This window comes from Charadrius vociferus, unplaced genomic scaffold, assembly GCF_000708025.1.
Source record: "Charadrius vociferus isolate BGI_N301 unplaced genomic scaffold, ASM70802v2 scaffold173, whole genome shotgun sequence".
Lineage (NCBI taxonomy): Eukaryota > Metazoa > Chordata > Aves > Charadriiformes > Charadriidae > Charadrius > Charadrius vociferus.
The window spans coordinates 3,919,038-3,943,704 of NW_009648369.1; the positions used below are offsets into that span (position 1 = coordinate 3,919,038).

Genomic DNA, 24,667 nt, shown 5'->3' on the forward strand with positions numbered 1-24,667 from the left:
ATCCAGCTCTGGAGCTGTCAGCACAGGAAAGACATGGACCTGTTGGAGTGGGTCCAGAGGAGGGCCACAAAAATGATCCGAGGGCTGGAGCACCTCTCCTGTGAGGAGAATCTGAGAGAATTGGGGCTGTTCAGCCTGGAGAAGAGAAGGCTTCAGGGAGACCTTATTGCACCCTTTAAGTAATTAAAAGGGCCTACAGGAAAGATGGGGACAGACTTTTTAGCAGGGCCTGTTGCGATAGGACAAGGGGTAACAGTTTTAAACTAAAATAGGGAAGATTCCGACTCGGGAAGAATTTTTTTACGCTGAGGGTGGTGAGACACTGGAACAGGTTGCCCAGAGAAGTTGTGGATACCCCATCCCTGGAAGTGTTCAAGGCCAGGCTGGATGGGGCGTTGAGCAACCTGATCTAGTGGGAAGTGTCCCTGCTCATTGCAGTGGAGGTTGGACTACATGATGTTGAAAGGTCCCTTCGAACCCAACCTATTCTATTCTATGATTCTAATTTTATTAGCTTTTTTCACAGCTGCTTCTATATTCTGTATGTTTCCCTCATAACTTCAGAATCTCGGTCTCAAAGTGATTTGAGCAATTCCTTTATACAGCATAAGCTTCAATAACAGAATGTAACTTTTAAGTGTTTATAATTATTCCTTGGCAATGCGTGCTTCCTTGCTTCCTTATGTAAAGCTGACTTGGGTATCTAAAATGAATTACTTGCATATCCTCTTAATAGTATTGCTATTTTGGCCATTTATAAACATATTTGAAATAAAAACATTTTTTCTTTTGGAACAGCTTTTACCTGCCAAAAAGTTTTGGGAACCTGATGATTCAGCAAAAGATGGACAAAAAGGGATATTCCTTGGTGATGAGTGGAGAGAGACTGCATGGGGAACTCCTCGTAAGTGATTGATGTATATGTATTGAAAAATCAGTCATGTTTACTAAATGTTATTTCAGACTAAATTAATATTATACATTTTAATTGTATATTAAATTTTATTTTCCTTTAATTGTGAAAACATATACTGCATTAGTGGTTGTGTGTCAATAACACTTTTTGAAAATGGAATTCGTAATTTTTTATTTCATTTAATCTTGGTCTTGTTTAATATTGTCTGTGTAATGAAATACAAAAACATTACAAGTTGTACTTAAAAATATACAATAGTTCTCTTTATTTATTTGTTTTTAACAGACCATTCTATGTCCCAACCTATTATGGTACAGAGAAAGCCTGGACAGGGTTTTCATGGAAACAGTGAAGTAAATGCTGTATTGTCTCCACGATCAGAAAGTGGTGGCCTTGGAGTGAGCATGGTAGAATATGTGTTAAGTTCCTCTCCAGCTGATAAACTGGATTCCCGGTTTAGGAAAGGAGCTTTTGTAAGTAATGCGGTGTGTTAAGCTTGCTAGTTACCTATTATGGTCTTACTGTCTTATGGTTATAATTTCTACTATATTTGTCCATTTTCCTTTAACTCTCCTTTTTAGAAGGAAGTGTGTAGTTGATATCTGTCTGTCTTCCTTGGTTGGAGGGGGCAGAAGAGGGAAGTGGTTTGGGAATCTTGACTAAATAGCTGTCTTTAACAACAGCAACAAAAAAGTACTTTCCTAATACCTTTAAATAAAGGTAGGAAAAAAATTGCAAATACTTTAACTTAAAATATGCGATGGGTTTATTCTAGATCTTCCTATTCTATGTTTCCATACGGGTTTGTTTTGTGCTAGATGTTTTAACTGTATAAAATAAACTTTATCTAATTCGACGTGTTACTGCTTTAACAGCACCGCTATAGTTAAGGTTGAGTTAGCTCTTCCATTATAAATCTTGGCATTCCTTTTCACATTTTGGCAGTTATTAATTGCATGTGGTTGAAACTTGATGACCAAGTTACCCACCAAATGCAATTTCATTGAAAACAAACTGTTTGTATTGTTTACGTGCACTGTAGTGTAGAATTAGGTCACCTTGTGGTGCTCCTATTGTGTTCTGTTCAATATTCAGAATCAAACAGATTCTTTTTCCTCAGGGCACTAGAGATGCTGAAACAGATGGACCTGAGAAAGGAGATCAGAAAGGCAAGGCTTCTCCATTTGAGGAGGACAAAAACAGAGATCTTAAACAAGGAGATGATGAGGATGTTACTAAAATAAATGGCAGAGGTTTGCCAAATGGAATGGATGCCGATTGCAAAGATTTTAAGTAAGCTTTTAACTGTTTCTCAAGAAGACAAGCATGTCTCTTAAGGGCATTATTACAATTCTGGTTTGTGTGTCAGCTTTAAACATTACCCAGCTGCAGACTGATTCTTCCTACCTCACGTCCTCCCTTTCCCACTGTGCCACATGTTTCTTAGGATGTCATTAATGTGTGTGTCACTTCTCATGAGACAAATTCATCTTATAGTAATTATTCAAAGTAAATGGGTACCTTTAAAATGTGGTGAATTAAAGAGGGATGAAAACTTTAACCCTTTTAATTTCAAACTAAATTCCTTTCTCTCTCTGCTTCTTTTTAATACTCTAACTTTTGCATCTGATTGTTGTTGTAGAGAGTAAGTCCTACAGAATTTTAATTTTCCTTCTAATTTTGCTAGTGGATACCACAACCTAACACAGTTATTTCCCCACAAAACTCTTTATAGAAAGCATTTATTTGACTAAGGAGAAACAATGTATTTCCCTATTCACATAGTTAAATGTCACCTATGCGCAGTATAGAATGGTGTTGTGGTTTGGTTGTTTTCTTAGGGAAAAAAAAAATGGACCAAACTCGAGCTTTTGAGCTGAACTCCTATATGACAGCACAGCCAGACTGTTTTTTCCTAATACTAAGCTGCAATTTAAATTGGATATTTTTAAAGGACTAATCTTTGTTTTTTAAATGACTGTCATGCATTTGTAACTGTCATACAGAAAAATTAACAAGATCAGAAAACTAGAGTGCTGCTCATAAATTTGTATTAATGTGATGAATGTGACCGAATAGTTGTGGTTTCATTAGTTCATAATTGAACGAGTATATTAAAATGCATGTTTGAATCCCATACGTAAGTATTTCCTACCCTTTAAAAAATGTATTTACCTGAAACTAAGGAGGGATTCTTCAAGTCTATTTTTCAAGACATATTATTGGAAATAATATAATACCAAGCATATTAGAGAGCTCAAATTAGCTCCTTTCGGATGCATGCCACAATATGCACTATAAACAAAGTTACCTTCAATATCGTATGTAGAAAATACAGAATAAATGTTGTCCTGCTTTGCTTTACCAGTATCTATTTCAATTTTGAAATAGTTGCTTGTAAAGTACCTTTTGTATTATTTAAAGAGAGAAATTATTTAAAAATACATAAGTGCAAAAAAGCATCCAAAGCCAGTAAACCTCTCTCTCTCTAAAAAAAAAAAAAAAAAAGGGGGCCATCTAATTTAAATGGGCCGTATAAAGTGGTGGTATAAAGCCCTCCAAACAGGTTTATAATTGAAGTATTGACACAACTTTAACTATAGCAACAGAACAGCAACAATATAAGGAGCAACCTATATTAGGTAAACAAAGAAACTTTGTCCTGTCCTCCTCCTGGTATTTTTATTGTACTTAAAGCTATTTTAAACTAAAATATGTACTGAAATAACTGCCTTGTTTGCTTTTGTTCTTTGTTTTGTTGATATTGTATGTCACTTGGGAAGAATAAGAATATTAAGTGGCCTCAAACTCAAGTTTGTACATTGAGCAAGACACAGTTGCTAGCGAAGATACTTAGATGGTAGCCAATATGTTATAGCTGATCATCATTAGGTTGGTTGTTGCATTAAAAAAACCTTAGTGTAACTGCTTTATCTCTGAAGTACTGTGTCCAAAGTAATAGATCATACAATACTGTTGAATAAACTCACTAAAACCTGCTTTCTAGCTGTGCAGTCTTTAGGGTTGGTATCAGCAAATACATAAGTATTAGCAGATTTCTTTGCATTAATCTTGTGCTTCAGTGAGGAAACAGATCCTTCAACTTTGGAGTCCTGAAGAGGGAGGAGAACACGTAGTACTAAGGCTCTGTCACTGTCCTAGAATTAGCATTATACCAGAATGGTCTGACAGTGTACTGCTGGAATAAATGTAGTTGCATCCTGCATGATGGTATTTTGTATTTGAGGCCAGTTTTTACAAATAAAGCAAACTTAACTGGAAGCTGTGTGTTTGCTGAGAAACAATATATAATTACTGAGTTCTGCCAACACAATAATTCTGTTAAGGTATCATAGGTTCTCTCACACAACTCCTTCTGAGTAATTAACTTTGATTTTTGCCTGTAAAAATTGGTACTCTAAACAATGTGGCCTGACACAGAATGTGGGGCACTGTTGCAAGTTAACGTACGCTAAATCTAACCGAATACAGGGTTGGGAACCTGTTTAGGATGTGAATCTGTTTTCATCTAACTTCAGGTGTCTGCCTGTAGGTGATCATAGGTGCACAGAAATTCCCCTGTAGTCAGTGGGGATGTGGTCAGTACAGCCAGTGGAGATGGAGAGCAATTCAGCTTTTACCCTAAAGTAAAAACCTAGTGACTGGTCAGTTGAGTTGCAGTCTGGGCTCTGTCAGTGGTATGACTAGACTAGTGCACCTAGAGATGTGTAAGTGTAGCTATCTACATCTCAGTTGCCACCAGCCCTTCATATTTGGAAGCTGAACTTTCAAGGGTTTGGCATAGTAAACCATTTCTAACTCCGTATCTCTGTCTTACTGTCAACAGAAATCAAAGACCTACGTTTTGCTCCATCCTAAAGATTTTCTTCTGGAACAACAGGCTGTATTTATTCTTAGGGAAACTGGAACGGAATCAATGGAATTATATTAGGAACACTTATTTTTCCCCTGACCAATCATCTGGTGTAATGTAGTGTACTAAATAAGTTGTGTAGGAAACGAGATGTTGTAGTCAAATGCTAAATGAGGCAGTTATTAGTCCATTTTACTTAAGGTAAAACATGTATTGTTTGCCTTTGAACTAGCAAAGATACTTACTATATTGTATGTTTGTCTTTTCCAGTTAAGGTTTTACTGTCTCTTTCTTTCCTTGCATGAGATGCGCTTAGCCATTTCCTTTTTTTTTTAATTTCTTGTTTTCTAATAATTCCTGTCGCTTCTAAAATGCAAAAATGAGCCATCCCAAAAATTACAGGTGACCACAGTTCATTTCATTCAAACAGCCTCAAAGATTAGTTTGTTTTTCTCAGAGATTTGAAGAGCTGTATAGTCTTAAAGTTTAAAACAACCCCCAACAAATAAAACTATGCTTTGAAATGAAATGTGTCCTTTATCTTGAACCATCTATGCATGCTGGTTAAAATTATTAAAATCAGTCTGTCTCTTCCGTTTGTAAAGTCTCTGAGTTCCGAGAGCCTTTTAAAGTAGAAATACTGTATTCTATCCATGAGCAGCTTTATTTAAGACTGAAGAGTCTATCTTAAATTTCTTCTGAACAGTCGTACCCCTGGAAGTCGACAAGCCTCCCCAACAGAAGTAGCTGAACGCTTGGGCCCCAATCCCAGCACCACAGAAGGATTAGGTCCACTTCCCAATCCTACAGCCCACAAGCCTCTGGTAGAAGAATTTTCAAATCCAGAAAATCAGAATCTAGATGCCATGGAACAAGTTGGTCTTGATTCTCTGCAGTTTGACTATCCTGGCAATCAGGTACAAATGGACTCTTCAGGAGCTACTGTGGGACTTTTTGACTACAATTCTCAGCAGCAGGTTGGTACTGGACTTGAAAACGTGTCAGATTGACCCTTTAAGTAGTGCATTATCCTCTTTGATAATCAGGCATTTAAGCATAATGCATTTAATTTTGTTTTGTCTGTGACATAGTCAAAGGCAAATAAATGTATATTTAATCTAGAAGAATATTGGTGCAGAATTTTCTAGTTTAGTATCTTATTAGGTTAGAAGCTCGGTTTAAAATCTTTTTTTTCTTAGTAAATCTCGGTATATTATAGCCCTGACTTTTCAAAACTGAAATGCATCTCTCTTCTCTTCCAATAGCTTTTCCAGAGGACTAATGCTCTGACTGTTCAACAGCTAACAGCAGCCCAGCAGCAGCAGTACGCACTGGCTGCAGCTCAGCAGCCACACATAGGTGAGGTTTTTGTAAAGTACAGCATGGAGCCCTGGCAAAAGTGGGTGTGTTGCTTTGGTATAACCTTTTCAGTTTTCTGAAAGTATTCTTATTCAAATAGATACTGATCAATTGGCCCATATTAGCGGTTCTCCTGAAAACTCCTCAGAATGACTGCATAAGACTGTGCTGTCCTTAGAGAAAGTTTTCTTCTGTGTGAATTTTTGCCTGCTTTGAACTGTTGTATACAAAGAAATAAAAATTATTTTTGTTTGTGTAGCACAGTAGTTGAATTTTGATGGGAGGAAAAAAAAAATCTTTTCTGCTATAAGTAGCTATTTACTAAAACAACAAAAATATGCAATTCTGTTATTCTGTTGCAGTTTTGTATTTTGATAATCCAGTTAAAAACTGTTATATAGTAGGATTTTGAAATCAAACTTTGGTGTTAATACATTCTGCCTTGTTAATGAGACCTCTTAAACAGATAGCTCTTTATTCTTGTGGGTACCTTTCTTTGAGATAGAATTATTCTTTAGCAAGCATTTTTTTTCCATCCCTTTAAAATAATTCAGTGGATTAATTAAGTGCATAAAATTCTTAGTGTGCTGGCAACTCAGTGAGGCTGTATTTCAGTGACAGCGGTTTTATCTGCCGCTGTGGGGAAGCTGTGTGTTTGGGGTGGAGGAGGTAGGAATGCACATGGAAGCAATTCCATATTTAAGGAAGGGAGCTCCTCAAATTCTGACACTGTAGGGCAGGTCTAAAGATTCCTGCCTTTCCCTGTCTCACCATGAGGCTGTTGAGGTGTGCGCACCTACTTCCTTCCTCTGTGAAGGAAGAGTTCTCAGGATCAGAAGGGCAGACAAATAGGAAGCAGCATCTGCAGAGGGATGTGTCCATGTTCTCCTGCGATATGCTGACAGTTAAGTTTTCCCACTGGCTTGTTTAGCTTGATTGTGAGGTCTGTGCAGACAGAGGTCAGCAGCCTAGGGTTTAAAAGTGGCAGCTTTTTGGTGTCACATAGCTGACTAATACAGTCTTAGAGCTGGGAGCATGGCAGACTGAGATGAGTCCGCAAGTCCTGTCTTCTGCCTGTCTTTCACTTCTGAACTGCAGAAGAGCCCCTATTTTGTATATAGTGCTGACTAAGCAGTCGACTGTATCTTGCCCCTTTGAAATGCAGCCTCTCCTGATATGGATATTAGTAGAAATTTAGCAAGAAGCCTCCTATTTGGGAAGAGGAACATAGTTTGTGCCGGGCTTGCTGGGCTAGTTGCTGCCTCATTGTTGGAGAAAGTGTGTGAATCTGACTGACAGGGGAAACTGGGTAGCGATGCTTTGTTCGATGACTGAGTTTCTTCATTTATCTCCTTCTGTTACAATCCTTATATCAAATTTGGATCCTTGAAAGTAAGGTTAGTATCTCCTAACTGGCCGTTTAAAGGCCAGGTATCTGATTTAAACTATCTGGTTAGATTTTTTCTTATTGATAGTGAAAAGAGATCTGTATCTCTAGCAGGTGATTCATTCTATCTGGCTGATTCACTTCAGACACTAGATGTTAGGGACATGGTTTAGTGGTGGTTTTGGCAGTGTTAGGATAATGGTTTAACTCGATGATCTTAAAGGTCCCTGCCAACCTAGACAATTCTGTGATTTGTCTGCTACAGATTTAGTTCTAAGACTAGTGTAACTTTTAGATCGTTAAAAGTCAGACAAGGTAAATTCCACTTTGAATAATCCCTTCTATATAAGGGTGGGTAGATACATATGAGGTAAATTTTCCTAGAGTCTGTAGGTCCAGCAGAACAAAGCTGTTAGGCCTTGGGATTAGTAAGAAACGATTGGTGAGAAGGCATAGAAGTGCTGATTTCTGTAATGGCGTACCTGCTCGTAGAAACTGCCAAAGTACAAGCAGTTCTGATTTTAACAGATATGCTTTGTGATTTGATTGGTTTAAATATGATGATTCTTGCTAAGTATGTTAGCTATAATTAAACTCTGTTTATTACTGTAGCAGGCGTATTCTCAGCAGGCTTGGCTCCAGCTGCTTTTGTGCCAAACCCATACATTATCAGTGCTGCTCCTCCAGGTACTGACCCATACACTGCAGCTGGATTAGCTGCAGCAGCTACCCTAGCAGGTAACTGAACACTTTCTAGTGTCTGTCTTGATAATTTTGCTGAATGAAATCAGAAAAAAGCTGAAATCCATTCTGTTTATTTCTGTAAAAGTATTTCGAGAAAGGAGGGACTTGTAGGAAAATTAATAGTGCAGTTTTGAAAATTTTCACTAAAATATTCAGGTTTTGTTATATATGGATTCTGAGTATCTCTTTCCACAGGACTTCTATGTACAGCAGTTAGGTTTCTTCTGTTTTAAAAAAGTTTATCTTTAGTAAGGTTTCATCTCACATTGGTAGCACGTATTATTTTCAAAAGATGAGACAGCTAGCCTTTCCTTGGATGTTTTTACTTGGTGCATTAATTGCCTAATTCCCAGTGAGCGTGAGACTAAAGGTGGTCTTCAGCATCCTAAAAGGCCCAGACAACAGATAAAACCGCAAGCACAGGAAAATATCGTAAAAAGTTATTATCGCTGTGAAACAGCACTACATAGTATTCAAGTCTCGACCAGTGTTCAGACCTGAGCATAACGTTTTGAAAAAAAACCCTGTCTCTCCAGTTAGTGGTTTCACAAGAAAGGTAGTAGAAAGAACTAAAATGTATGTATGCATAATGCATTGTGTACAGTTCAGTTGGTGCAGAGAGCTCATTCTTCTACAGATTCTTTATCAATAGGAAGAAGTAAGTGTGCCCACTCTGAAGAGTGTGAGACAGTAGGCAGGGGAAACTGAGGCAATAGTTGTGTTTACAAGCAAAGGAAGCATACAGAAAGGAGGAATAATAGATGATCAAAGTTTCAGTATATCACTGTCAGGAGGATGAATTTAGTTCATTCTGTGATGTTCTGAAATGATCTTTTTTCCAACCGTGGAAACTGATTTTGAGTGTTCTTTGGTATCCAGTCTTTGACTACTTTAAGTATTTTTTTTTTTTTTTGTCACCTGAGTCTCACAAGGGTTTGGTTTTGTTTTGTGTTTTGTTATTTTTTCCATAGAGACAGTATGGTTTGATGTCAATCTTTTAAATTAACCCATTTGTGTTTGTGTATCATTTTGACTAATACAGGAATTCGTTTATTTAATACTGTTTTCCATTTTGACCTTTAGAAGATAGATCAATGAGGGATGCTACAAACAATATAAACAATTATTTTTAACTACCTGCAATAGATGGAATAATCATGTTTTCTGGTTTTAGGTCCTGCTGTGGTTCCGCCTCAGTATTATGGTGTTCCATGGGGGGTGTATCCAGCCAATTTATTTCAACAGCAAGCTGCAGCAGCAAATACCACAGCAAATCAGCAAGCAGCTTCTCAGGCACAACAGGGACAGCAACCGGTATGTTCTTCATAAAAAAAAAGAGATGTGTATTTAAAGCCTTACCTTAACATTTTCAGTATATATGGATTAGCTCCTAGAAAATTTTACATAATTCAGATGTGTTGTATCCGATCATAAATGAATATTTAAAATTACCAATTTCCTTACACTACTGATTATCATTGTCTTTCAAAATTCATTTACTGCATACTAAATATTTGGCTTATTTTGCAGTCCCAATTTTTGAAATAAAAAACATTAAAAATAGTTCCTTTAATCCAGGTTACTGTGCTGTTATATTTATGTCTAGATACTGCTGCCTGTACATTTATTCAAAAATTAATGTAAAGTTAAAAACTAGTCTAGAAAGCTAACATATTAAGAGCGAGATGTTTTAATAATTTTTAGGAGGATGTTTTTCTTTTAAGCTTGGGAAAAAATTGATCTGTGTTTTTATTAATTAGCTGGAAAATGGAATGTTACACATTTTTCTTCTGTCTCTTTAAAAAGTAGGGAAATAAAGGTGTTAGCAGTTTTGTTGCTTCATGGGGGAGGATTGCCCTGTGTATTTTTCTGTGGTAGAATAATTGTATTGCAACATCACCATGTGCCATATGTTATTTTTGCCTTGGTAAATCAAGAGTAAGCAATTGTTACAAGAACTTAATGAAATTTCTATTTCTTAAGTAACTAAAAAAAAATGCTAATTTTCTATTGTTAACTCTGGATGTGTTTTTAAAACCATTGTATGATCTTTCAGCATAAACAAATGGCCTTTTTCCACAAAGGAGAAACCCAAATCGAAGTCATATAGTAATCTTATGCTTGAATGAATGTAAATATTTTGTATATATATTTTTCTTTACTAGCAACATGGTTAATTTCAATGCCATTCTTATAAATTTAATAATGAGAAGTTACTTTGAGTTACCATGAAGTTCCAGAGTGGCTTCATCACTGTTTTAATACTCAGGTGGATCTTTCCTCCTACTGAGAGTTGTTATCAGTGAACTGCATTGATAATTGAATGTATATAATCTCTCCAGTGGTTCTTTTGCTTTCTTTATAAAATTAATATCCAATTTATGCAAATCACATGTAAGATACTTTGTGGGGATATATTGTAAGTTGTATTTCTTTCCTATTTTGGACCTGGAAAAGATTATTTTAACCAAGAGGAATAGAGTAGTTGCAAGAATTTCAATTGCTTTTCAGTCAGATTCCCAGAGATAAGCTGTGAGTACATAATAAAACAAGCCTGTGTTGCATGATGATGGAGTGTTATGTGAATTCTTAAAACCTAGTGGGTGCATTTTTTTACAGCACTGTTGGCAGTGTAGTGTTAATTATTTAGATGAGTTACTACAAGCCCTAAAGTATTCAGACTTACATCATTCAATTGCCTGAAAAGAATGTAAACAAATGCATTTATTAAGGAAAGACAGGTGTTCAGTTAATAAATAATGCAGAACATAAATGCACCAGTCTTAAAGATTTTCTTCCTTACTTTACGCTCATTGCCATTGATGGAACACATGTGAATTCTGCTGTCCAGAGCAGGGCAGATATTTTATTGTCTCATTTGTCAGCAGAATAGTTTATGCCTTTTATTCTTTGTATGTATATATCTGTGAAACCAATAAAGTGGAGTATTCACAAAACGAAGTTTAGAGCTAAGTGGCATCAAATATGCAAAGTACCTGTTCTAGACCTTTTTTAGCATATAATGGGCTTGCTTTCTTACCTTTTAAGAAAAAGGGTGTTTTATTGGTCTTTTCCAGGTTCTGCGTGCTGGAGCAACTCAGCGCCCGCTTACTCCCAATCAGGGGCAGCAAGGGCAGCAGGCAGAGTCACTTGCAGCAGCTGCGGCAGCAAATCCTGCTTTGGCTTTTGGTCAGGGTCTTGCTACAGGCATGCCAGGTATGTATGTTGTCAGTGGATTAAGAGAATCACTGAAAGTTAAAATATTGGTGTTACTAGATACCGGATTAACTACCAAAATCCTGCTATGTCTTTGATAAGCTGCTTAGAATTGAGTTTTATATAGTTTTACGTTGTTCAGTTGGATTAAAATACTGACACAGGATTCTTGGAGCACAAGAAATTAGCATTTTTGATTTGGAGCATTTTTTCTTTATTTGTTGTTACAAATGTATGCACAAGGAATACTGTAGACTTTTGAAGGATAATTTCATATATAATGAAGCAACTACGTGCTGTCTTAAAAAGTCATGAGCTGTCTGAACGGTTATTCCGATGCAACAGGAAGTATTAATTTGTCTTTCTGAAGTAGCTTTTTACTTGTGGCATATAATAATAAAAACTAAAATTCAGAATCCAAAATTAAGAAATTTAAAAGAAAATTACTGCTTAATCATCTCTGAAGATCATAAGATGCTTGAAGTGGAAGCACTCCAAAGCTTGGAGCCTCAGATCCCTTTAGCGTGCGCGGCTTCTGACTTATGTGGTGAATGGTTATTCAGCGTCTCAGTGCATGTGTCGCAAATGCACACAGTGTGTTAGCTTGAAGCTCAGCATCACTTCCAAGTGTTTGGTGCAATTACCTGAGCAAGAACAATTTAATTGTAGCTGGACATTCTTCAGTAAAAAATTCATGATGAAATGAATACAGTGTCACAGCACCTGTCAAGTGGTATCTCTGTGCCTTACCAAAGCAGTGGAGAAGGCCTGCAAACAGTGAGGCATATCAGAGATGCTTTAAGCATCTTTGCAAAAGCTCAAAGACTTCGCTGTACCTTTTTTATGTGTTTGGGCTGGGTGGTGGTGTGTGTGTGTGTTTACTGTTACTTACTAGTTCTCGCTTTGGACATGGAGCTCTAAGACTGTGGAGTGGTCCATGCCTGGTAAAAAGCCTGTGATGTCTAGCCTGAGTCAGATCAGTGTCTGAGACCTTGACCCAGCCCAAATTTGTGACTTCATTATAGGAAGATGTAAAAAAAGAGTTATTTTTCTAAAAAAAAAAACCCAAAAACAAGTATATCTTGAATAATTCAAGGCTAATTCTTAAAACCCACAAAAAGGCCCCCTCTCCAAATGGATGATTGAAAATAATACTGGGTAGTCAAATACATAAACTTCGTAATGCAAGAGCCCGTCCGGTGAAGTTTGGACTTGAAGATTTTTTTTTTTTTTCCTCCTGCACAAACCCCAAGAGGTTTTCTGTGAAGGCAGGAAGCTTTTTATTGTTTCCATTGTAGGTTCCTTCTTCGTCCCATCTGTTGCATGCCTGGATGGCCAGAGAAGAACTTTATTCATGTGAACACTTTTCATGGTGTTCTATAATAGGAATTGTGTGTGCAACTGGCTTTCAACCTTTCTGACCATGCTCTTACAGGGAATGGGGTTCAAAATATAAACAGAAAGGACATTTATTTTCTCAGTTATCATAAGATGGTTTTGTAGCGAGTCATAGGGAGTGCTGGTGATTCCTCTTTTTAGGTGAAGGAGAAGGATATAGGATGATGAAATGAATACAAGCCATCTCAGATGGGAATCATGATACTGGTTTATGTCTGTATTTGAGCTAGATACTTGAGGCTTTTTTTATAGCTAGTGAAGAGAAATAGGAGCTTTGAGTCTTGATTCATTTGCCTCTATTTTAGTTACCTGATGTAGGATAAAGTGGGTTTTGCTCCAGAGGTGCCTGTTTCTATTCACTTACTATAAAATTGAGTCAAGATGACTAAATTCCATCTAGATACCAAAATGTGATTAAGTGAATCCCAGGTAGTAACCACTGAACAACACATATAATGTAATAAATGAGCAGAAAATATGTGGAACTCTTTTTTTCGATGGACTTAGATGTTTTACAAGAAAGCATAGGTTCAGATTGAATTTCAACCTTTTGAATATTCTTTAGAGAGAGAATATTTGTAGTTTGGCTTCACTGCAAGCTAATAAATGAGAGTGTTATTCAGCTTGTCCATATTGCTCTTTAGATTGTTTCAGCTGCTTTCTCCTTGTCACAGCCTTCATGTTGGATGAAGTTAATGAGCTATTCCAACTATGGGACTGTTTTATTTTTCAAATTTGATATTTCAAGTATTTCCTGTATTAATTATTTAGGGAGGTGTATTCATGTAGTACTTAAGTCACATATCTCATCCTAAGTGAAAAGAGAAAGTGTTTGAAATCCATGTTACTTTTCACATAATGTTTTTAAGTCTCTTTGCAGAAAAATCAAGTTCGTTTTTAAAACCATCAAAAGTGAAATACATTTTGCATTGGCGTTGTGCAATTACATTTTTAATTTTTCCAGTCCTAATTTAGCAACTCTTTCGGTAACAAGATTTCTTAAAAAACAGACAGTTTCTGGTTGAGTTTGTTTTGCACATTTGTTCAGAGGGGACTCCCAATTTCATCGTAATATGATCAGTATACATTCTTTCCTACGAATAAAACCAGTCCTCATCACAGATAACAGCAGGACTTGGCTTAGTCATCCAAATTCAGGAATCTGCATGTGACCAGTTGTCTGAGGAGCCATTGTGCTCAGTGGAGATCTCCCTAGCGCAGTTGCTGTACAGAGGCTGCAGAGCTGCTCAGTTTACCCTAAAATAGATGTCCAGTGGTGGGTCAGCTGAAGCCCTCTGGAGGCTTCATTGACTGTTTTGGCTAGATCAGATGCAACTTAGTTTTATTGAATTTCATGTAAGTGAAGCCGTTAGCACTGACTGTAATGGTGCATCTAGTGTGCAGGTGCTCATGTAAACCGAGTTGCCTGAAAAAGTTGTATAAAACATTGAAATCAGTTTCTATCTATTGGCATTGTATTTTTTATTACCTAGAGGAAATTGAAGTGTGACGTCGTGCATTCTGTGCTTCCAGGCAGTACGAAATAGGAATCAAATTTAATTGTGGCAAACGTACAGGGAGTTATAATATTGGCAAAGTTACAACGGTTATAGAAAGTATAAATCATTTACTGGTAGGATAGTGATTTCTGAATTTGATTTGTGAGGGGACAAATTCAAAGATAAGGCTGCGTTTATCTTCATCAGAACAAACAAAAGGTTATAGTGGTTCAGGTTTTGGTAAGCTTGGGAGACTGAAGTGAAGACTGCAGCATTTAAGGAAAGATGGAAGGTTAAGAGCTGAATAAATTGTCAAATCTGCATGCAGAGGAAAATAATTGGATCTTGGGAATGTTGAGAAGGTAGAAGCTGTAAATTTTCTACATAGGGAGAGAGGACTCTACAGTGACTTGCAGGTTATGCACCCAAGTGGAGGGGGGAGAGAGAGAGGTGTCAGGATGGTAGTGTTAAAAGGGGCAGATAATTGAGTTGGCAGTAATACGTGTCACATCTGTTAACTTAAATTGAGTAGAGAGAAGCGACAAACTGTGACATACGTTTGGGTGTCATCAGGGAGGGAAGTTGCATAGAGGGAAGGGAGTAGGAGATCTGGGCAGAGCTTTGTGGTATTACGTACAAAAATGTGAGAAGAGAGTGAGAAGTATCCAGTGAAAGACACTGAAGAAATTACTGGATGGATAAGAGCAACACTAAGAATGGTCTGCACGAGCCAAGAGAACAGATTTCCTCTCGTTCTTTAAGAACATTTGAGGTTTGTGTGAAAAGAATCCAGAAAGTTTTCAGAGTCTGTGGTTTTGGAGACATTTAGAAATCATTTTAGCAAAGCACAGTACTGGTAAACCAGATTGTTTACTTTCATATTCCCCGCTGATCTGGAGATATAGATAGAGCAGTTGAATTCTAAAATAAAAGGTGTGATTAGGAACTGATTAGGAGGCAAAGAGTATGTTTTAGGTTTTCGGTTGCAGTGGAAGACCACAGTAAGCTTGAATGTGAAGGCACTGAAATGAGCTTTGATAGTTGTTAACTTGGAGGGGAAATTGCACAGCCACAGGGAGATGATGATGTGAGGGAGAGGTAATAAAAACTGAAACAGGAGGAGAGAGAGAATTAGAGAGAAGATCTGGCAAGTTACCATCTTATCTTTGATGGGAAATAGTTTTTATCTTTATGTTGACCTTTCTGGGGTGAGGTGCAAAGTTGGTAGAATCTGTGAAGGAAGGGAAAGCAGAAGACAAAAGTTTTGCTGTGGGAGCTGTTCTTAGATTATTTAATCCAATCTGAGTTGGGATCTCTGAAATGATATTTTTAATGTCAAAGCAATTAATTTTATAGCTTTGAGGCTGCAGGTGCACTTAGCAACATCTCAGCAATTTCACAAATAGTCCTACATTGCTTTGTTTTAGTAGATTTGAAGAGAAAACGGAGAAAGCCTCCTATTCCAGGTCAGAATGTATTCATTTCAGAGATTAGAACATATAAGCACCCATCAGTTCTCATACGTGAGACTCTTGAACTTTCTGTGATGGATGGTATCTTGATGCTAATGACCTAGCTTATTATTACTAATTTTAAGTGACCAGTTTGGGGGTAGCATCACAGATAACACAGTATCAAAAGAAATTGGACATTTTACCCCTCTACTCCACTCTCGTGAGACCCCACCTGGAGTACTGCGTCCAGCTCTGGAGCCCCCCACGTCAGAGGGCCATGGACCTGCTGGAGCGTATCCAGAGGAGGGCCACGAGGATGATCCGAGGGCTGGAGCACCTCTCCTATGAGCAGAGGCTGAGAGAGCTGGGGCTGTTCAGCCTGGAGAAGAGAAGGCTCCGGGGAGATCTTATTGCGTCCTTCCAGGACCTAAAGGGGGCCTACAGGAGAGCTGGGGAAGGACTTTTTACTAGGGCATGTAGTGACAGGACGAGGGGGAATGGCTATAAACTGGAAGAGGGCAGGGTTAGATTAAACATTAGGAAGAAGTTTTTCACTTTAAGGGTGGTAAGGCACTGGCACAGGGTGCCCAGAGAGGTTGTTGAGGCCCCATCCCTGGAGGGGTTCAAGGCCAGGCTGGACGTGGCCGGGGGGAACCTGGTCTAGTGGGAGGTGTCCCTGTCTACGTCAGGGGGGGTGGAACTCGATGATCTTCAAGGTCCCTTCCAACCTAAACCATTCTGTGATTTTGTAATACAAAGAGCAAGTGCAAGTTGCTTCCATTTTTTAATTCAGCAGTCATACTAGTCAATTATTTTAGAAAATCTAAAATTCATGTATTAAACTGCATTAGTATTAATCCCAGTAAATTTAATTTACACAATACTGTATAAGTTATCTTTTTGGGTTTTTTTCTCCCAAGTATTTTCATTGGAAAATAGGCTTGTTTACATTGTGGATCTGAAGTCATATAAAATACGGTGTATTCGTTTTAGATGAGCACAAGGGTGTAAATATATGATCAGTCCATTTTTATGCAGCTATAGCATTATCCATGGGTTTGACTGTTTGAAGAGGGTAGGTGGACAGAGTAAATACTGGTAAGTATTAGCCAATTCTGAGTTCTGAAAAAGTGGATTCATATGACAGTAATAAATGGCAATACCAGCATGGTATTATTAATTGATCATGCTATGAGTAAAAGTAGAAAAGATGTTGGTACTACTAAATAAGCATGTTAATATATGCAGGAACGTATGTGGTATTATAAAGAGCTTTCCTACTGTGTCAGTCATTTTCCAGTATTCTGTGTTCTCTACAGAACTCCAGTGAGACAGGCAGCAGTCACTCTCACCTTTCCCTGCCTTGGGAATGTAGCAGTATTTCTTAGTGGGGAAGGTGGTAGAGCAGCACAGCACGATTTTGTAGGTGGAAGGGGCAGTGGCACCTATAGTGAAGGTTTCCTAGCAAATTCAAGTGTAAGAACCTGTTTTGGGTGTTCTTTAACTAGCCAAACTTTCAGACAAAGGCTGTAGAGGACAACTGTCTTCCTGTGCTGCTGGTGGGAAACAGGTGGTAGTTGCACCTGGAATGCAAAACAAGCAGTGACCAGTGAGAACAAGCAGGTTTGGAATGATAGGAATGACAAGTGTTCATAACCACTATAATGCATTCATTTCCAGAACTGTGAATTGAACTTAAAGATCTGTATTTACATCACTACTCTCCTGTTCAGTTAATATCTGGGTCTGCTTCATATCCTCAGGTTTTCTTAGTGGGAGAGAATTTGGACATGTCTCCAGCTTTCCTGTAGAGAACCATAACCACCAGGCCAGTAGGCAGATGGTGTTTCCAGCTCTGGTTTTGGAGCAAGGCCTCTAGGCAGAAGAGATTACACAGATGTTATAGAAATTGAGGGGGAGAAAATATGACTTGGAAGCCTGGTACTCGCCTGGAATTAGAGGCCCAGGTCTTTATGTTCAGGTCCATATTTATTTCAGAGAGAATTTATTTCAGTTAGACCTAGTTCTGAACGTACATGGGAACTGACTTAAAATAGTATGCGAAATCTTGGTTCTTACGTGTACAAAAATAGACGTGTGATTTCTGTGATCTTGACTTTTTTCTTAATAGCATTAGTATATGTTTGAACATGCAAGGAATATTGAAATTCTCTTGGGTTTTGTTTTATTTCTTTATAAAGAATAGTCAACCTAACAATTAGACAGCGTTATCTTTTCATTGTCAACACCCTTTCTTAGATTATCCTAGCTTTTGCCTTCCATATTTAAGGGATTCTTAGTCCAGTTCTTCATCATAAAATGTCAGAGTTCTAAAATTAATTCTCTTGCTCTTGTCCTAGATAAAGGGGTTTTGTTTTGCCTTTTTTTGTCTCTTGCTTTCCTTCATTCATATCTTGTATCCTGTTTTCCTGCCTACTGCTTGCTTTTCTCCTTTTTTCCCCCCAGTTCCAACTCTCAACTGTTAGCTGAATTAAATTATAATTGGATTAGTCTTTTTTTTTTTTCTGTGAAACTGACTGGTCCAAGGTATTCCTGCACATAGAGCATTCCTTTCCTGGGGTGTATTTGTAGGTGGACTTTTAAGCACAGCTAGGTAATGTATGGAATTGCCAAACTTGCCTTTAGTTCAGCCCTTTAATTGTACAGAGTTTAATACCTTTTCCATGTACAAAGGAGTACAGGAGGAATGTAGAATATCTTGAATTGCTAAAAGAAGTTGATTTGATAATGATCCAAATACATGGCCAGTTGTGTTGTTCCTATACATTTTTACTATGGTGTTATAAATTTAATTTGTTAGCCTCAAAAATAAGATTCAACCTTAGACTACTAAATTTAGCTGTTAGAGTTTTTTTTAAAGTTATGTAGAGCATTCCTAAATAAGATTTTTGTCACACTGTTTTACAAGGTTCATTGTTTTTTTTTCTTTTAACGTCCAGTTGATGTTCTAAGGCAATATAGCAGAAATGCTGTTTTGCCCCTTGTAGATTGTTGTCAGAATATTTCAAGAAGAGAAATGCTGACTACATGAGACTATTTGGACTACTAATTCCTGTGTTCTGTGTTGTGTAGGCTATCAAGTACTGGCTCCCACTGCCTATTACGATCAGACTGGTGCCTTAGTAGTAGGCCCTGGGGCGAGAACTGGCCTTGGAGCACCAGTCAGGTTGGTGGCCTCAACTCCTGTTATAATCAGTTCTGCAGCAGCACAAGCAGGTAAGTATTTGATCCTGCACAAAAGTTTCTTCCACTTTTGTACTGAATCTTAACAGTAATGTTGGTTGATTAGTATCTGATATTGTTGATATGTTTTGCATGCATCTGTGATGTTTTGTAGTTGTAAAGGATATACTGTACATGCTCTTTCTTATTCTGTCACCTCCCTTTCTATGAGAGACACTGCTGTGTCTCTGAGATGTGGTTTTCCTTTTTTAATATAAATTTACAGTCCTCTCCCCATACATATTTAGGCACGTTTCTGCAAATGTTGCTGCTTGTCAGGTATGAACATTTTCCCCTTTCGTCTCCCCATGCATATAACATGCACTTCTCATCAATCCCCTAAATGGTGTCCTCTAGGAAGCATCATTTCATTGCTTCGGCCTGGCAGAAGATGATGGAGTGCTCTGGGGCCTTGCTATGCTTTTCTCCTGAAAAGTGTGGCAAGGGAAAAAAACTATAGAATGAAAAGCAGAAGAGGAGAATTAGTTATATCAAAAGTCTCTAGTTTTCTTTTTCTCTTTTTATCAGTGATACTACTTTATGGAACCATTGTATTTATTGCATTTGTTAAATTAAAATCCAGAATATTAACACGAGATTAATTAAATTAATCTGTTCAGAAAATTAGTTTTTCAGTTAATTTGTAAGTTGCTTTCTCTATGCAGAACTCACTTCTGACATTAGTAGCTGAAGATGTCTTAGAATGACTCTTAGCTGCAATTCTGCTATTGCAACTTTGGATATAAAAGTATAGTTCTGTAAATGTCTTGTATGTTTACACTGAAATTCCCTCAATTACATTAACAATTCTACAGTCTTGATTAGCCTACAACGTGTGCTGTGTTCGTTTCTTTTCCTCGGGTAATTAAAGGCTGTGTAATACTATAAGGTCTCCTTTAGTCCTTTAATATGTGAATTTCTGCTTGTTTAAGAGGGCTTCAAGAAAATACAGTTTAGAACTGAATAGTCCGTTTTCAGTCAGAAATGTTTGAGAGAGTAATTATGATTGAAAACATGTGTTTTACAGCTGCAGCTGCTTCAGCTGGAGGAACAGCAAACAATCTCGCGGGAGCCACGAACGGTCTATTTCGGCCACTTGGTGCCCAGCCACAACAACAGCAACAGCAAACAAATAGTAGCCTACAATCCAATTCATTTTATGGCAGTAACTCTTTGACCAATAACTCCCAGAGCAGTTCCCTTTTTTCACATGGTCCTGGCCAACCAGGAAGCACATCTCTTGGCTTTGGAAGTAGCAGCTCTTTAGGAGCAGCTATCGGCTCTGCACTTGGTGGATTTGGCTCATCAGGTAGGTTGTTAATATAGTGAGGAAATTCTGTGAGACTTTTGTGTTGAGCAAAAAAATGTATCTGTATCCAGACATATTATATACACATACATTTCTAAAAAGAATGCAAAAATAGGTTATTCGAGTTTGAAACAAATTATGGGGGAAGAAAAGGGGTTTTTTTTAATTCACTTGGGCTCTGTATACAAGATGCATTTTTGAAGAATATCCTGTAGTCATAGATATCCCCAAAATTCTTTTCGATATTGATCATTGTACTTTGCCCCAGAAGTTTGTTACTGTTTTTAGTAAGCTTTTTTTTTTTATTTCCAAGGAAGTCTTCATTCTGTGTTTAAAACAACAATTGATGACTTTTGAGATATGCATTCTTTTGGTGTAATTTTCTTGTCAGGAAAATCCCTATTTAAAAAAAAATAATTAAATAGCATGACTTTCTAAATTTGATCTGCTTCAGTATTAGTAAGGCAAGCAAAATATCTTTTCTATAGAATATTTCCTTTGGTTATTTATCTCTTAAGTTACAGCACTGAGTTGCTTATTATTACTTTAATGAAATCAGTGGAGCATGTTTATAATGTTGCATATCTTGCAGATGGGTAGGAATTGAGGGAAATTTATGAACTCTATGAGATTCTTTTCAAATTTAAATGCCCCAAAGGAAATAATTAAAATTAAAAAATAAATGTTAAAAGAAAGATTATTACAAGATACCTTAGTATATGGAAAAACTAAAGGAAAAACCTTCAGTGTTAAAACATGATACCAGTTATTTGGTAACTAAGTGGAGGTGAATAGTGATGTTAAACATACTGCATACCAACGCAGTGTTGTTTTTCATAAAATAATTTGAAACCTTATTTACTTTAGCAAAACTAATGCTAGGAAATCCAGAATCAAATTTTACACCGATCCTCTCTAATATCTGATTTTTAAAGAGTGTAGTAAGAGACTCTAAAGATACCACTTTCTAATTTAAAAACAAAATGTAAAAAAAAAAAAAAATGTAGAAGCCACTCAGTCATGTAGAGTTTCTTAATTTTCTGTAATACCACAGCAGATATTTACAAAGTAATTGTGCTAGCCAAGTGCTGTTTTCTGTAATATAATTTGTCCTGAGCTACTTGTAGGATTTCAGTGAATTCTTAGCAGCTGTGTTTCACTCTAGGTACAGTTTCATTTTATTGATAGATAGTGATCATAAGTATATCTGCATATTTCATGCAGTGCACCTATTTTAAGTCTCTAGATAAAATAGTTTTAAATCATAAAAGTCTTTATCCAGCATTATCACAAGGACCTCCATAGAATACAAATTTTAGTTGTTTATTTACTTAAGAAGAATCAGCGTAGTTCTTTCTGGCACAGGAGATTAAGCCTTTTTCTTCTAGCAAAGGTCAGTTCCAGAGCTTGTCCAAAGCCTTCAGCATAGACAGCATATGCTGAATTTTTGCAGCAGTATCCTAGGTGATTTAATTAGCATCATAGTTTCACAGGGAAGCAGGAAGCCTATGCTTTTGCAGTTTGAGAAGTGCTGGTGAAAGGTGCTGTCTAAACCTGAAATATTTTTAATAGTATTATTGCAATAAAAGTATATTGAAAGTGCCCGTCTGGCAAGTATAAATTGTACTTGCCATAATAGCCACTTAAAAAATGCTTCCTGATAATTTTTTTAAAGAGTTCCTGAACTGAATGTGTATGTGAATTGCACAGATGAATACTTATACAAATGGTGTTAATGCATCTTGAGGCAAATTAAAAACAAGTTTAATTTTTTATTTGCCAAAGTTTCAGTTTCTTTGTAACTCCCCGCAGTGTGTTGTAAAGGTTGAATTTCAGTTAAAATATAGCCATAAAGACTGACAGATGGCAATACAGATCTTGCCCTTATGTTTTCAGTTGTTGCAGGGGGAAAAAAAAAAAAAAGCTCTGCAATAAAATGCAAAGATGAGCATGTTCTAGTTAAATGACTGAACCAAGGAAGAGGCGAGCGTACCATATAAATGGCTGTATGTACTTTACAATCTCAGCTGTTTTGTTATAAAGGTATTCATACTCCATTTTAAAGGTTTAGGTACATGGTAAGTTACTGCAGCTTAACAGGTAACTAAGAATTAGGTCAACTACAGTAGCTTTCCAGATGCCGACTTCTGGTTTGTAACAAGTGCAAAGTTAATTGCATTAGCTTAGACAATGGTGAAGAGGGGTGAGCTAATTCAAGTTATCTTCTGGTTTCTGTGAGCTTTGCTTGTGTGTGTATTTGAAAATGCAGCTCAGCTGGTTTCATGGTAACTTGTTAAGCTGCAGTAATTTAGCCGAGTAAGAAGCCCTGAAAGAATGCTAAAGTTTGCTTAGCTTTTTTTCATAGTTGGAAAAATAAAAATCCATCATGTAGCATTGAATTAACATTCACGTGGTTCACCAGCTGAGTTGGAACCTGTAGAGCTAGTCTCAAATCTTGAGGTTTCTTTCAACTGTTGCCTTAATTTGCTCTTCTGATTTCTTGTTCTCAGTCTCCTTGCCTAGTTAGTCCAGTGTCTTTTCCTTCTGGCTTCTCCTAGTATGTCTTCCTTTCCAGTCCAGGCAACATTTATCTCCCACTTCCCCTCCCCTTCCCAAATACATTTCTGTTTCTGCTTTTATTGTGTGATTGTTCCCATCATCAGCTTACTATTCCAGTCTTTTTGCCCCACAGTCACATATACCTTCTGCAGCCTAACTTTTCTTCAGATCCGCTTTCTTTTCATCCTCAGTCCCACTGGTTTTGAAAGTGCTTGCCAGTTTTCTTGCAGTCTCCTTGTTGGCTCCTTTGTCTGACCTTTCTTTCCTCCTGGTTCTGGTTTCTTTTTTTTAAATCTTTTTTTTTTTTTTTTTTTTTCCTTTCCCCTGGTCTATTTCTTGTGTTTGGCTTTTGTCTCCTCTGCATTTGAAGTAGAAAACTCCCTTTCCACACTGCCTGATGGGCCTTCCAAACACAAGGTGGGATCTTGGCCAGCAGTTCGAGTTCATTTTTTGGCACGACACGCAGAAGCCTAGAAGTTCAGTTGCAGGGAAAACCTGTATCAGTATCTCAGATGTGCCATGTATGGACAGGAGTTTAAGTTTTCAGCTATGAGTCTGTAGCAGATCTGTGCTGAACTTCTATGAACTGTGATTTTGCTAAGATTTTTAGCTCCATCAGAGCATGAAAATAAAGGTCTCCTGTTGCTAGCACGTTGGTCTGAGTACATGAAAGCATTAACTTCTCAAATGATAGGTAGCTGAATTATTTTGCTAAGGATAAAACATCTTTCCTTGCCTGTTTTTTTTTTGAAATGACGGTGTTTCAGAACACTGAAACCAAAATGGCAGAACTTTGAAAAATTTGGTCCAAACAGGTACCTGCCATGAAAAGTATTAGCCAAGATGCTAATATTAGGAGAAAACAAATTAGTGTCTCAAAATGGGAAGTATCAGGCGACCTTTATATTGGGCCATGCTGCCAGCTTTAGTGGAAGGTACCTGACAAGGGTAAAGATTATGGATGTATAAATTCTGGCCTTTTCCTTTTTAAGTTGAAGTCGAAATCGGGTTTTCCAAATTCATTTTAAGAAGCATCTCTGTTATCAAAATATCCATAATCTTGGGTTTGTTTATGAGTATAATAATGTTCCAGTGTTTAAATAGGCACTTTAGTTTAATATTTCACTAGTATGCAACAGATACTAGAATTTAACATTTCTAAAACCTTTTTATTGTTCTCCTAATTTATCCTAGACTGTTCATCGCCCTGCTGAATGATGCTGTGCAGGATAACCAGTCTTTCGCTAATACACTGTTATCCAAAGCTTCCAGTCTAATTTGACTTTCAGAAATACTGATAGCCGTAAAATCACATTTTCAGTTTCTCACCTTAATTTTCCTCTTTCTGCTCTGCTTCTCCTGTTCTTCTTAGCCTATTCCTCCTTTATAATGTCTTTTCAAAGTACTTCTTTGAGAACCATAATTCTCATAGGGAATTTTAAGTAGTCAATTTTTTTCCAACAGGTGAGGGGTTCACAAACAAGAGGAAGTTCAGAAACAGCTGAACAGCAACGTAGATTATTTTCTGAACTCTTAAACAGCAGCAACAAATTGTCTCTAGCCATTTTTCCTGAAATGAAATTTCACTGTCTGACTAATAATTAACGGTGGAAAAGAAGTTACCAAAGAGCTTAGTGGAAATATGTTTAGAATCATTTATTCTGTAAAGTGACAGTGTAATCTAATCTCATAAATTCCATATTTGTCCC

The 24,667-nt window shown here is 37.2% G+C and overlaps 1 protein-coding gene across 5 annotated transcripts in view; it reads left to right on the top strand.

Annotated features, from left to right (window-relative positions):
• The window catches only part of PUM2 (pumilio RNA-binding family member 2), a 64,540-nt gene that overhangs the window by 22,110 nt on the left and 17,763 nt on the right, over nucleotides 1-24,667 (top strand). For 2 of the 5 annotated variants that reach the window (XM_009885313.1, XM_009885316.1), the window contains 10 exons: nucleotides 799-904; nucleotides 1,202-1,389; nucleotides 2,037-2,209; nucleotides 5,497-5,767; nucleotides 6,056-6,149; nucleotides 8,149-8,274; nucleotides 9,455-9,594; nucleotides 11,358-11,496; nucleotides 18,941-19,084; nucleotides 20,118-20,399. In XM_009885313.1, the coding sequence (XP_009883615.1) occupies nucleotides 799-904; nucleotides 1,202-1,389; nucleotides 2,037-2,209; nucleotides 5,497-5,767; nucleotides 6,056-6,149; nucleotides 8,149-8,274; nucleotides 9,455-9,594; nucleotides 11,358-11,496; nucleotides 18,941-19,084; nucleotides 20,118-20,399 (1,663 nt within the window). The remainder of the gene's footprint in view (nucleotides 1-798; nucleotides 905-1,201; nucleotides 1,390-2,036; nucleotides 2,210-5,496; nucleotides 5,768-6,055; nucleotides 6,150-8,148; nucleotides 8,275-9,454; nucleotides 9,595-11,357; nucleotides 11,497-18,940; nucleotides 19,085-20,117; nucleotides 20,400-24,667) is intronic. The other 3 variants (XM_009885317.1, XM_009885318.1, XM_009885315.1) reach the window with 2 other exon arrangements.